The sequence below is a fragment of the Paroedura picta genome, chromosome 14 (genome assembly GCF_049243985.1).
Source record: "Paroedura picta isolate Pp20150507F chromosome 14, Ppicta_v3.0, whole genome shotgun sequence".
Taxonomy (NCBI): Eukaryota; Metazoa; Chordata; class Lepidosauria; order Squamata; family Gekkonidae; genus Paroedura; species Paroedura picta.
In genome coordinates, this window is record NC_135382.1 from 1,767,870 (window position 1) to 1,781,339 (window position 13,470).

General features: G+C 52.5%; 1 protein-coding gene across 4 annotated transcripts in view; it reads right to left on the reverse strand.

Annotated features, from left to right (window-relative positions):
- The window catches only part of TERT (telomerase reverse transcriptase), a 28,588-nt gene that overhangs the window by 4,070 nt on the left and 11,048 nt on the right, over positions 1-13,470 (reverse strand). For 3 of the 4 annotated variants that reach the window (XM_077310551.1, XM_077310549.1, XM_077310552.1), the window contains exons 9-14: positions 11,544-11,657; positions 9,121-9,192; positions 6,382-6,576; positions 5,173-5,299; positions 4,204-4,265; positions 1,639-1,763 (exon numbers count right to left, since the gene is read on the reverse strand). In XM_077310551.1, coding sequence (XP_077166666.1) covers positions 1,639-1,763; positions 4,204-4,265; positions 5,173-5,299; positions 6,382-6,576; positions 9,121-9,192; positions 11,544-11,657 — 695 coding nt within the window. The remainder of the gene's footprint in view (positions 1-1,638; positions 1,764-4,203; positions 4,266-5,172; positions 5,300-6,381; positions 6,577-9,120; positions 9,193-11,543; positions 11,658-13,470) is intronic. The other variant, XM_077310553.1, reaches the window with a different exon arrangement.

The window sequence follows — 13,470 nt, forward strand, 5'->3', positions numbered from 1 at the left end:
CGCTGCGGGGCTGGGAATGGATCCGACCGCAACTCATGCTGTGCCACGGCCAGAGCACTATGCCCTGAAGGCCCCCCTTCCCCCTGCATAGGTGTGGGGGCACATTTAAATTAATCGCTGACTGCTCTGCAAGAACCAAAACCTCTTAGGGACTCACTGGATGATTTGGCCAATGGCTGGAATTGCTGGTCATCGGCTGAGATTGCGCCCTGACAGGGATGGTGCTTGCCACAACCTACCCCCAACCATTAATACAGGAAGTGAATTGGGGGCCCCTCAGCCGTGTTTGGGGGTGACAGGATGCCAGCTACGGTGAGAGATTATCGACAACTCTGTATTTTCAGGGACACCCCTGCAGAGGCTGAAGGAGGCTGTGGTGAGACCTCTCCTGTTGAAACCCCCACTGGATCCGCAGGACCCAAACGACTGCCCCCACACCTCGCGCACCGCGTATTTGGGGAAGGGGGCTAAGCATCTATGCTGAACCCGTTCCAGGCCGGCCTCTGGACTGGCCATGAGGTGGGGAAGCGTCGGCTGTTCTACCTTTGAAGGCAGCTGGATCAACGCAGATTGGTGCTGCCTGTTTTGTTAGATCTCATGGCCGCGTTCGACCTTGTCCACCGTGAACTACTAGCTCACTGCCGCATTGACACGGGGATGCAGGCGCATCTGGGGGACTGCCTTTCCAACCCTCCCCCCAATTGAGAGATCCCTGGCCCAAAAGCAGTTCTGCCCCTGACCAGGTCCAGCCTTCTCGGCCCTGGTCCCCACTTCCACCATCAGACCTCCCAATGGGTCCACAGGCTCAAAAGGGTTAGGGACCCCTTTCAAAGACCCACAAGATTTCCAGCCAAGTGATGACGAGGCCAATGGGATCTCCTTAGGTCTGGGCTGGTGGACGTTCAGAGCTGATCTCCACAGGCCATCTCAAGTTGGCATTCAAGTTGCCATTTTGAATTTCATCACTACATTTCAAGTTCTGCATCAACCTCCAGACCTAAAAGATGTCTAGGACAAAAGTTTCCAAACTCCTTTCACCAGATGTTATGGAGCTGAGGCACTCTGGAAGTCACGTGCTCTCAGCCTGCCCTACCTCACAGGGTGCTTGTTGTGGGAGCCAAATGCAAGAGAGGAGGCTGCTGTAACCCAGTGGGGAGAAAGGCAGAACATAAATGAAGGAAACGGTCTGATCTTTTCTTAGGTGGCTTGGAGTGGGGAAAAGATATGGAATGAGGAACAGTCTCCTAACAAATACTGAACTAAAACAACAAACTCCTGGGACGCCTCAGAAACGGAGATGTGAGAAATTAATGTAATCAATACACTTAATGACCATTAAAGAAGGATGCCAGAAAACCGTGGAAAGCCACACTCATTTATTGACACGGTCATTCTGGAAGAATCCATGTTGGGCTCGGAAGGCTGGCGTCAGAATAGTCTGGCGGCCACGGGGCGTAACTGGGGGGGGGGGTCCAGCTCTCCACGTGCAACGCTTATCCCTAACGAGGTCACGTTCCCCAGGCACCTGTGGCCATCTTGGGCTACAAGACCAGCGTCCTCCAGCCACGCCCACACACTGCACCTACAGGAAGTGAGAAAAGCCCCTGCAGGCATTTCCAAGACCCTTTTCACACCTACCTGCATTTTTGGCTTTCAAAAGAGAGAAGCTGCACGAAGCAGTATCAGCTATGATTCTCCAGAGGAAACGGGGGTTATTTTCAATTTGTTGCTTAAGGGGAAGCTGGAGAACACATGCGTGGAACCTGAAATGGGGTGGGGTGGGGTGGGGTGGAAAAAGGCATCTTAAAGAGCAGGACTTCTCAAGGCAAATCCGAGAAGGCAGTTAACCCTGGAAGCTACTCCAAACACCGCAATGTCTCCCTTCCACCTTCACACCCCCCCTGTAGCTGCACTCAGACATCATGTGAAGCTGCCACAGAATCATAGAATCGGAAGGGTCCTCCAGGGTCATCTAGTCCAATCGAGAACCCGAATGGTTGGGGATAAAATCAATTTTAGAAAAACAGAAACTGTTTATTATAGGAGCTCAAATGCTTAAAAACCATAAAAGAATGTCTATTTGGCCCATATAAAACATCTAAGTGCATACACCAAAAATTCCAAATCATTTTTTGACCTTGACTTAAGGCGTTTTGATCAAGTGGTCATCTGTCATCAGAGGTCAATTGTCCAGATGCACATACTTTTCAACAGGGGGGTGAAGCACAATTACTGATTCTGTTCTGGCCAGTTCTGGTCCTGCAAGGTGTTTGTGTCAGCAGAGTCCTCAGCCAGCAAATAGCTCCTGTTTCTCCCCTGGATACTGGAAACTCCTACTGTGTGCTTCTCTGAGGATATTTGCTGGCAGAGGATTCTATTTAGGAACACCTGGCAAGACCAGAACTGGCAGAGCAGACTCAGCGAGTGTGCTTCACCCCCTGTTGAAAATGGGGAAGATCTGTAGGCATCTACACAACCGACCTCCGATGAAGATCTATTATTATTCTATCGAAATGTGTTAAGTCAAGGTCAAAACATTATTTGGGATTATTGGTGTACATTCTTAGATGTTTGATGTGTGCCAAATAAACATCTTTTATGGTTTTTAATCATTTGGGCTTCCTGTCATAAACAGTTTCTATTTTTCTCAAACTGATTCTATCCCAACCATTTTGGTTTGTGCCTGTATTTCAGGCTGGGTTTTGTTTCCCTTTTCGTGACTTGTCATCTACGTCAGCCCCCCGCAGAATGCAAGGAATTCATAACTGCCAAAAACTGTGCCTGTCTTTCTCCCACTGAAGGGCACCATGAAGGCTTCCCGGTTTAAAACAGTTTCTGCAACATGCAGGTGCCTGGCTTAGCTGGGCTGAACAGGACAGTCCCAAACACCCTTCCTAGCTCAAGTTCCAAGAGGGCCACTCTGTTCAGGGCTGCCCTGCTGGAAGACTAGAGGACTAAGGCAGGCCTGCCCGAGCCAAAGAGCATGCCGGGACTGGGCACAATCTTGGCTGGATGCAGCTTCCACCCTGGAGCCACAGACCCATTCCTCTGGGCAAAACCGCTTCCTCCCCCTCAGCCTCGGCCAGGCACCTCCACCAGCAGAATGAAGCCGACCTGCATCCATCTCTTTTCTCTTTCCACCAGACAGGCAGCAACAAGAACTCGCCTACTGACAAGTCCCAATTATGTGATAAGCCTTGACCAACTTGGCCTTGACCAAAGTGTACGTCCCACAAGATAAGCGAGTGCTTGCAGGGTGGGGAAGAGGGGAGAATAACCATTGCAGGAAGAGAAATTTGTTCACTTATAAAGTCATTAAAAGATTATCAGTACTCCAGAAAGCAAAGATCCCCTAAGGGCAAAGTAGAAAGAATGAAGGTCAAAGTCCTGACAGATTTTCTCAGATATGGTGTTCTGGAATAAAAACTGGTTAATGAATGACACACTTGCAGTTTACACTTTGAAAGACAAGAAGCCAACTGCAGGGAGGAAAAGAGAGGGACAGGGAAAGCAACAGGGACAAGCAACAGATGTGGCCCACATGCTTCATGCTGGCTCTACATGCATATGTCTGAGCCCTCAAGTTGCAACCCCAGCAGACAGAGACCCCAGCAAGGCCTGACAGAGACCCCAGCAAGGCCAGCCAGAAGAACCCGTGGTTGGCCCTGGCTGCTCCCCGCAGAGCCTTCCTGATGACATCGGGCCAGATGACCACACGGCCTGCTCTTGGCTGCAGATACAGGGAATTCAACCAGAAACTTCAGCACCGGTTCTAATGTAGGAAGGCCACAGAGACCTGCTTCTGGTTAACACCCTCTTGATACACCTTTAGCCCCACATTTTGGTCCTTCTTGTTCAGCCCCATGAGTGTTGGCCAGAAGGAGCAACAAGCTGTGTTTGATGAAAACAGAAGGGCGACAACTCTGTGCTCGGCCCTCAGGGTGAGCCTTTCTGGGCACTGCAGATCAGTTCTTGGCACAAAGGCTCCGTCTAGGGCCAAAGTCTTGGGATGCCTTTAATGCTGCACCACTCAAAACCCGCTGATTGGCTGCTATAAGAAGGTGCCCCTTTCAAAGGTCACCACCACAACATTCATCAAGAAGGCAAAGCGGGAGGGGGGCACCCTCACTCTCTGACCCACACTGCCTCCTCGTGGCCCTTGGTGGCACTGAAGCTTTGGGGGTTGCTGTGTAGGAGACGTACCTGTAGGCTTGCAGCAGAAAAATCTTGTAAATGTTGATATAGACTGTCTTAAGACTGTTGATCTAAGCATAAAGAGGGGAAAAAGTTCACATATTATTTTGAAAGGTTCTCCAATCCAACAAAGATGTTGTTGTGGTTAGGTGCAAAGTCGTGTCCGACCCATCGCGACCCCATGGACAATGATCCTCCAGGCCTTCCTGTCCTCTACCTTTCCCCGGAGTCCATTTAAGTTTGCACCGACTGCTTCAGTGACTCCATCCAGCCACCTCATTCTCTGTCGCCCCCTTCTTCTTTTGCCCTCGATCGCTCCCAGCATTAGGCTCTTCTCCAGAGAGTCCTTCCTTCCCATGAGGTGGCCAAAGTATTTGAGTTTCATCTTCAGGATCTGGCCTTCTAAGGAGCAGGCAGGGCTGATCTCCTCTAGGACTGACCGGTTTGTTCAAGGGACTGCACCAGAGTCCAGCACCAGCACCAAGATATAACTGGGAAACCCCCTATCACGCTAAAGAGGGGTTTTGTGAGCATGTGCATGGGGGGGGGGCGTACATCTATACAAAGATTCAAAACTGGAGCCTCTACTGCTGTGCTGCCGGGTCACTTTATCCCAGAGGTCCCCAACCCTTGTGACCCGGAGGCAGAGCCAAACACAATGCTTTGCGATCACATCACGGAAGAATAAAAAGAAGCCAAGGAGGGAGCGCAGGGAGAAAGGGCAGGGGCCATGAAGAGGAAGAAAGGCTCAAGGGGGCCGGAGCCACAAGCCTGGGCGGCCACCTGACTGGCCAGCCACTGATGCCGAGAAACCCTCCATTTTGACCACCCCAAGCACTAGCAAGCCCTGCCTCACCTCGGCCCCACCCACTTTTGGACACGCTTGGTGGGCACCAGGGGAAGTGCTTCTGTGGGCACCCTACTGGGGGACCTTGCTTGTTTCTCCTGACCCACAACAGGTATTCTGCATGCGCTTACCTGTAAATCTAAGAGCAAGTGGTGGCACTGCAGCTGCAGGACCCCAAGGAGTTTATTCCTCATGTGCACCCCCGCTGGGCTGTCGCGACGGAAGGAGAGACTGGCCCTGACAGACGTGCGGGCATAGCTGCAGGAGGGAGAGAGGCCGGAGGGGCAGCTTCAGCAGTCCCCTCCCCTCCCAGCCAGCATTCCCAGCCACAAGCAGAGCCAGCAGAGCCAACAGTGAACTTGCCAATAGATGTTGCCTTCCGCCTTCCTCCACCTTTTTGCCACTGAGACACCCCTGAAACATCCTTCAGGCTGAGGGACCCTGGAATTAATGCCAGGAGGCCACACCTTCCTGCCACACCCCCGTAAGTCACATGTCACCCAGGCCACTCCCACCACATGTCACATCACCAGGCCACTCCCACAGTCCCGGAAGGGACAGCACAGAAATATTTTCAGATGATTTGTGAACTGAACCAGACCCCCCCCCCCCCCCCGGGCTGGCTACCCGTTTGCTCTTCTCCACCCAAGGGCCAGGGCAGGCCTCTGCCGACCCACTGCCCCCAACTCCAGAAGCAGGGCACGCCTATGCGACCCTGCCAGCCCCATTCCCCAGGCCAGAAACAGGGCCAGCAAGGATCGGTATGGCCAGGGCGCCCCCCCTCCCCTCCCCTCCCCCCTCCAGACCCATCCCTGGCCATGGAGTCCTGCTGGGCTGAAACAGCAGAACAAAGCTGGAGACCAGCAGCCCTTCTGAAACCAACAGAATGTCAGTCTGGATGTGAGCTTTTGCGTGCCCCTAGATGCTTATCCCTGGAACAGAACTCTGTCGGTCTTAAAGGTGCCTGACTGGACTGCCGATACCTTTAGCAAGACAATAAAAACTGGCTGGCGCCTTCCCGGAAATCTCGTGCCCTGCCAAAGCCGTCTTTCTGGTCGAAGCTGGGTGGACTCACCCAAGCGCCCCCTCCCCCAGCACCTTCCTGGGCAACAAGCGCCCCCTCCCCCACAGTCAGCCTGATATTTAATCAATGAATCAACTATTACTTAATGCGGGTGCTTTGTTAGGCACCCAGTTCTTTGTCCCATTTAATGTTCCCTTGGCATCCCCTCTCTCCTCCAACCCAAACAGGTCTCGGAAGGGCGTCTGCTCCTGACAGGCCGCTCGACTGAACGGGAGCCGGAAGGGAGGCCACGGAAGCCACGGGGGCTCCTTCTCACCTGGAGTAATCAGAGTAAACCTCCAGCGTCTGGGTGTCAATCAACAAGCCACACCACGGGAACATGCTGTGTGCTGGTAGCTGCTGGAACGCCGAGTAGCCGGGGATGTCGGCCGCCTCGTCCAGAGGAAAATTCACCACGGTCTTGGCTGGATTTATAGAAAAGCCATACTCAGGAATGCTGGCGGCCAGGGTCCTGAGTTCAAGGGAAGACACAGTCAGAGGGTGTACTGGAACAGGGATGGGCTCCTTTTTCCTTGGACCTCAAGAACTGGCTCCCCCCCCCCCCCCCAGGCTCTGGCTTCTGAGACTGCAGCAGGCACAGTTCAGGTGCTTGTCCAAGAACGTCTTTATAGGCAGAACCTTGCTTTAAAAGGAGGGGGGGGTTGAAATTCTGTGCCACTGATATAATTAGGACGTAGAAATAGAACAGAGCCTCTTGTGGCGCAGAGTGGTAAGGCAGCCGTCTGAAAGCTTTGCCCATGAGGCTGGGAGTTCGATCCCAGCAGCCGGCTCAAGGTTGACTCAGCCTTCCATCCTTCCGAGGTCGGTAAAATGAGTACCCAGCTTGCTGCTGGGGGGTAAACGGTAATGACTGGGGAAGGCACTGGCAAACCACCCCGTATTGAGTCTGCCATGAAAACGCTAGAGGGCGTCACCCCAAGGGTCAGACATGACCCGGTGCTTGCACAGGGGATACCTTTACCTTTACCTAGAAATAGAACATGGAACAGAATTTTATATTCCTCTGTGCACAAATCTGAGATGTCAAAGCTCCTATGAAGTAGGTTTTCTGAAATAACATGAAGAAAATATCCTAGAGTAGCGATCCCCAACCTGTGGGCTGTGGACCACATGTGGTCCTTCGGCTAATTGGAGGTGGGCCCAAAGGATACCTTCTCCCCCCCCCCCCAGCCCTTTACTTTATCCCCCCTGGATCAATTCAAGTGGGTCAAGTGTTGTTCTGAAGTAACACAACAAAATTTGAGTCCAATAGTACCTGATTTTATGAATTTAGGCAGATGGGGAGTGGGTGGGCAGGAGGGGATGGGCCAGTGTTTATCTCTGGTGGCCCTTCCTTGCAGACCCAGGGAATTGCTGATCACCACTATGGGATGGGAGGCGAATTCCCTCCAGGCCAGGCTGGATTCTGGAGATTTTTGGTGAGAGGGATCACTTGGGCATGAAATTGGGTCACCGTAGGTGGGCAGGTAGTTGTGAGTTCTTGCATTGGGCATGGGGTTGGACTAAATGACCCCAGAGAACCCTTCCAACTCTGATTCTATGATTCCAAGACCAACAGTGATTTATTCGAGGTGTGAGCAGGATCTGAGGAAGACTGCCTCCACTCAAAAGCTCACACCTTGAATAAATCTATGTTGGTCTTAAAGATGCCTGATGGGGCTTATCTTGGACCTGGTCTGTATTTCCATAGGCAGGATTTATTCCCACAGACTGACCATGTTCCTGATACAAATACTGGCTGGGAGGGGGGGGGGGGGAGAATCAGCATTTCAGGGATCTTATGCAGCTGCAGGGGAAGGACTGGCAAGAGATTGATTTCCCGCCACTCCCAAATGGCTCGTGGCGGGTTACAGTGTCTTAAAACCCCATTAAAACTCCCATTAAAAGACTTTAAAATGTCACAACATGGCGGCACAATAATAAGGTCCCCTTCCTACCCCCCTTCCTAAAAAAGGGGTGTGTGGAGGAGAAGGAGGTCAGCGTACTGAAGGCAACCCACCCCAAAACTCCGTACCAGCTGGGCCAGAGGGCGCATAAAGATGTTGAATAGTTGTGGGGGAGAGAACCGCGCCCTGTGGGACCCCACAAGGGAGTCCATAAGGGCACGAGAGCTCATCCCCCACTGCAACCCTCTGGGTCCGGTTCTGGAGGAAGGAGTGTATCCAGCGCAAGACTGTACCCTGTATCCCCGTACCGGCGAGGCGGTGGACCAATATCTCATGGTCCACGGTGTCGAAAGCAGCCGACAGATCCAGAAGGACCAGCACGGCTGACCCGCCTCTATCCAGCTGGCGACGGAGATCATCCAGCAGGGCAACCAACACCGTCTCCACCCCGTGGCCAGGGTGGAAGCCAGACTGATATGGATCGAGTGCCGAAGTTTCATCCAAGAAAGCTAGGAGCTGGTCCGCCGCAGCCCTTTCCACCACCTTGCCCAGGAACGCTAAGTGCGACACCGGGCGGTAGTTGGCAGGGTCCTGCGGGTCCAGTGTTGGTTTTTTCAGGAGAGAGCGAACCACCGCCTCCTTCAGCCGCTCGGGGAATTCCCCGGAACTCAGGGAAAGGTTGATAATATCCCTGAGTTGGCCTCCTATCCCCTCTCCGCTGCCCTTGAGAAGCCAAGAGGAACAGGGATCAAGGGGGCAGGTGGTCGCCCTGACCGACCCCAGCAACTTGTCCACTTTGGAAGAAGAGAGCTGTCTTCTCTTCACCTCCCACCTCGTTGCATTGTTTAGAAAAAATAAAAATGAAAAAGGGTCCTCGCAGACCAAATATCAACGTTTCTGGGCTAAGCTTCGGTCCTAGATCCCTCCCAGTCGGGGTTCTGGCTTGGCCAAGGGGTCGAAAGAGCACCGGTTGCCGTGACAGATGGACCAAGGGTGGTCACTGCTCTTGTGCTACGAGCCTGCTTGACCATGAGCTCCTTGCTCACCGCCTCACCAACTCCAGGATGTGGGGGGAAGAATCAGTCATCCATTGAATGGACAGGACGTACCTCAAAAATTTTTTGGCTTCTGCTAAGTGAGGCGTCACAAGCAAAAAGTCATCCGTTAAACGCATCAGCACTCTGGAATATAAAAAATTATAAAGCTTTCTTCGAGAACACATTTTTCATTAGTACAAAGATTATCGAGTTGTCAGCTTTCCATTCTTCTTTGTCTTGCTAAAATGAAATTATGAAATTGTACCTGTGCCCTGTGCATCTGAAAGGATTCTGTTATTGGAACGGCTTATATATGGTGGACAGAGTCCTTCCACCGACGTTTGAAAGAGCAGAAAGGCCCTTCCGCCAAAGGACAAGTTCCCCTAGCAGTGGAAGAGATCGGCAGGATTCAACTCCCTATTGGAACCCTGATGATCAATTCAGCTTAAACTGAATTGCTCCCCCAGCCTTTCGTCATATGTCTTGGTCTCCAAACCCCTCCCCATCTTTGTTGCCCTCCTCTGGACACGCTCCAGTTTGTCTACATCCCTCTTCAATTGGGGTGCCCAAAACTGAACACAGGACTCCAAGTGAGGCCGAACCAGAGCAGAGTAAAGTGGTACCATCCCCTCCCGTGATCTGGACACGATACTCCGTTTGATCTCACTTGCCTTTTTAGCCAATGAGTCACACTGCTGACTCAATGTATGGTCTACTAAGACTCCTAGACTCCTAGATCCTTTTCGCACATGCTACTACCTACTGGATGAGCAGAAGGGAGTGGATGGAATAATTGGGCAGAGGGTGGAACATTCTGGGGAACCAGGCCAGTCTGATGCTGCCCCCCCCCTCTGGGGAGAGGGGCCCGATCTTAGCCCCCAGGCCACCACCCGGCCTCAGACAAACGCCTGGCGGAAGAGCTCCGTTTTGCAGGCCCTGCGGAACTCAGAGAGCCCTGACAGGGCCCGCAACTCTTCAGGGAGCTCATTCCACCAGGTAGGGGCCAGAACCGAAAAGGCCCTGGCCATGGTCGAGGCCAGGCGTGCCTCCTGGGGTGCTGGGATCATCAGCAGATTCTTACCTGCAGAGTGAAGTGTCCTGCGGGGGGCATAAGGAGATAGGCGGCCCCTCAAGTATTCAGGACGCAAGCCACACATAGCCTTGAAGGTTAATACCAAAACCTTGAACCTAATCCAGAAACAAACTGGCACCCAGGGCAGCTGCTTCAGCAGAGGCTGAACATGGGACCTCCAAGATGATTTAGTGAGGACCCATGCAACTGCATTCTGTACCAGCTGCAACTTCCGGGTTAGGGACAAGGGTAGGCCCGCGCAGAGCAGGCTACAGAAGTCTAACCTAGAAGTGACTGTTGCATGGATCACGGGGGCAGGTAGGGCGCTAGGAGCTGAGCTTGTCATAGATGGAGGAACGCCATCCGAGCTACCTTGGTGACCTGGGCCTCCATGGAAAGTGAGGCATCCAGAATCACTCCCAAATTCCTGGCTTGGGGCACAGATGAAAATTGCACCCTGTCCAGGCAGGGAAGACGCGCTTGCTGTTCCTGCTCCCTTCGGCCCAGCCAACCTCCGTCTTGGAGGGGTTGAGTCTCAGGCGGCTCCTCCAGATCCATCCAGCCCCTGCTTCTAAACAGCTGGCGAATCTTTCTGGGGGGAGATCTGGCCGGCCATCCATCGAGAGACAGAGCTGGGTATCATCACCGTACTGGTGACACTCAAGCCCATAACTCCGTTCCAGCTGGGCCAGAGGATGCATATAGATGTTAAATGCCGCTCCCTCTGGCACCCCCCGTGGGAATGCAAAGGAGTCGGATAACTCCTCCCCCCCCCAGCGACCCTCAGTGACCCGTTCTCTAGAAAGGAGGTCAGCCACTTAAGAGCCACCCTTCCAATCCCAGTAGCCGCGAGGGGTGAACCAAAACCAAAACCATTTTGGTCCTGCTCTCAGTACACTTTTTGAAAATAACCATTGCACATGCTCAGCAGTGAGGTCGTGACTGACTGGAATGAGGCCTTCAGAGAAAGAATTCTCCTCAAAAGAAAAATCTCTTCTGAGAGTACGAAAGCTATACCATGCCCTATTTCCACAGTGGCCAAGGACTCTGCCTTGGTCCCTTGTCTGTTTAGGTGAGAAGATCCGAGTGGGGGGCAAGGGACAGAAGAAACGCCTCGTTCTGCAGAAAGCACTGGAAAGAAAGCTCGTTTTTCACCTCTGCAACTGGTCTGCATAGAAGCCACCAAGATGCTCCAGTTGCTCCAAGGACTCGCGTGAGTGGGCTGGGATTGGCTCTCAAGTGTGACGACCCTCCCAGGTTTCCAGCCATATAGTATGCCCTTCCTTCAGTGGGCACGCGGGACAGGAGGAGTCACTTAGATTAAACTGGCAGCCACCAAGGGCGATCATCTTGATCAACGGCTCATGATAGGAATCCTTGGTTAGAAATTCTGAGACACTTAAAATAAGAAACGTTTTCATACCCATCTTTCTGCACGCCATGCAGCAGCTTGTTCTCCATGTCTCCGTAGCAAAGATTGCAAAGCAAAGTTGACAAAATGGAGCCCTGGGGGATCCCACAGCACTGGACATAATACCTGGCAAATAACAGGGAACAAAATGTCACCATCACAGAATCTCAGAAATGCTAGAGGGACTAAGGTGATCTTTGCTGTGCTGTAATTACAATGCACTGATAAGTAAAAAGGGGGCTCTAGGCAATGACAGTCCTCTTGCGAAGCCCAGGGTAGGGGAGATGGACCTACCGCTGAATTCTGTGTAAACCATCCTGAGCCAAAAGGGAGGGCAGTATAGAAATATGCAATAAATAAAATTAGAAATAAAATTAAAAACCTATGTGATACCCAATAAAATAGAGTATTAAGGTGGGATACTGTGGGGCATCAGGGTGGGGATTGTTTGGCAATATGTTACCTTATAACAGACATTATATAAAATACACTAGCAGAAAAGTCTGTTGTGCAAAAAATGCAACAGGCTCCAGCCTCCCCTCCTAAGCAGGCATCTGTGCCGAGGCCCGGTGAGGCCACAGCTGGGCCGCTCGGGTGAGCTCTGGCAGAGAATCCTCGCCTCCCTACCCACCGCCCAGGCGGCTCTGCCGAAGCTGCTCTTGCTGGGGCTCTGAATGGTGGCAAGTGCTTCAGAGTGCTCCTCGCCCGGTTTCTTGGGGGCGGGAGCAAGCTGGGCTGGCCCAATCAGGATGCACACAGCTTTGCTGTCTGTCTCCTGATTGGCCTGTAACGTTCCAGTGACTGGACCAGCACTGCCCAGGAGGGCTCTGTGCAAATATTTATACAGCTAAGTGTTAAAGATGGTTTGCGTTACAGATTAACAATCACTGATGAAGGTGCAGGAAAATGGGCAGAATACCTGGGATACCGTTTTAATTGTTGATCACATTTAAGAAATGGGAAATATAAAAAGAGAACTCTTGGCACTCTGTTGATTAAAACTGTGAAATGTGTGGGACTCAACCGAGAGCGTGGCCATCTGGCTGGCCCAATGCACCCCCAGATGCCCTGCCAGCCCTACTGGAGGAGGTAGCAGCCTGGGTGGTACAGTTCCCCAGACTCCTAATTCTGGGAGACTTTAACGTCCATGCTGAGCTGCCGCCCTCTAGGAATGGGCTGGACCACAGCAACACTGGGGCACTCGCAATTTGTTGTTGGACCCACTCATCAAGCAGGCCATACCCTGGACCTCATTTTCGGTGTAGGACTCAATGTGGATCTGGTTTCAGCTACGGCCGTGCCATAGTCAGACCACTACGCCCTGAAGGCCTGGCTAAGGCTGCCCCCCCCCCCCTCCTCAGATGGGAGCCGAGCAGATTTTGACTCGCCCGCAGAGACTTATGGATCCAATAGGATTCCTGAATGCTATGCGGGACCCAATGCCTCCCGGCACTTCTCTAGATGGCCTGGTCAGTGACTGGCACAACAGAATGATGGCAGCCATCGATGAGAGAGCTCCCAGACGTCCTCTCCGCACTGAAAGTGCATCATCCAATGTGTGTGGGAGGGTCCCGGACAGGCCGGACAAGCCCAATCCTGTCGGATTTCAGGAGCTACGCAGCGCTGGCTCTGCTTAGCACCCCCTCTAAGGAATACCAGGGCCGATGTGGGGGCACGCAAGAGCTGCCAGACAGTGCTTGGGTCTCCTGGCCACGCTACACGCATGCCATGAGAGAACAAAAAACAAACAAACCAGAAGTGAATAAAGGGAGGGCAAAGAAAGACTGAGGAGCTGTAGCCATCGCTCAACAACTTTACCCCAGAGGGAAACATAAGAATCCTCTCTGATTCAGCAGAGGTGGTCCGTGTATAATTTCAACTTTCCACCAGATCCGAGCACCAAGAGATGGTTGTCCCAGGTTCCACGGATGGAATGCAG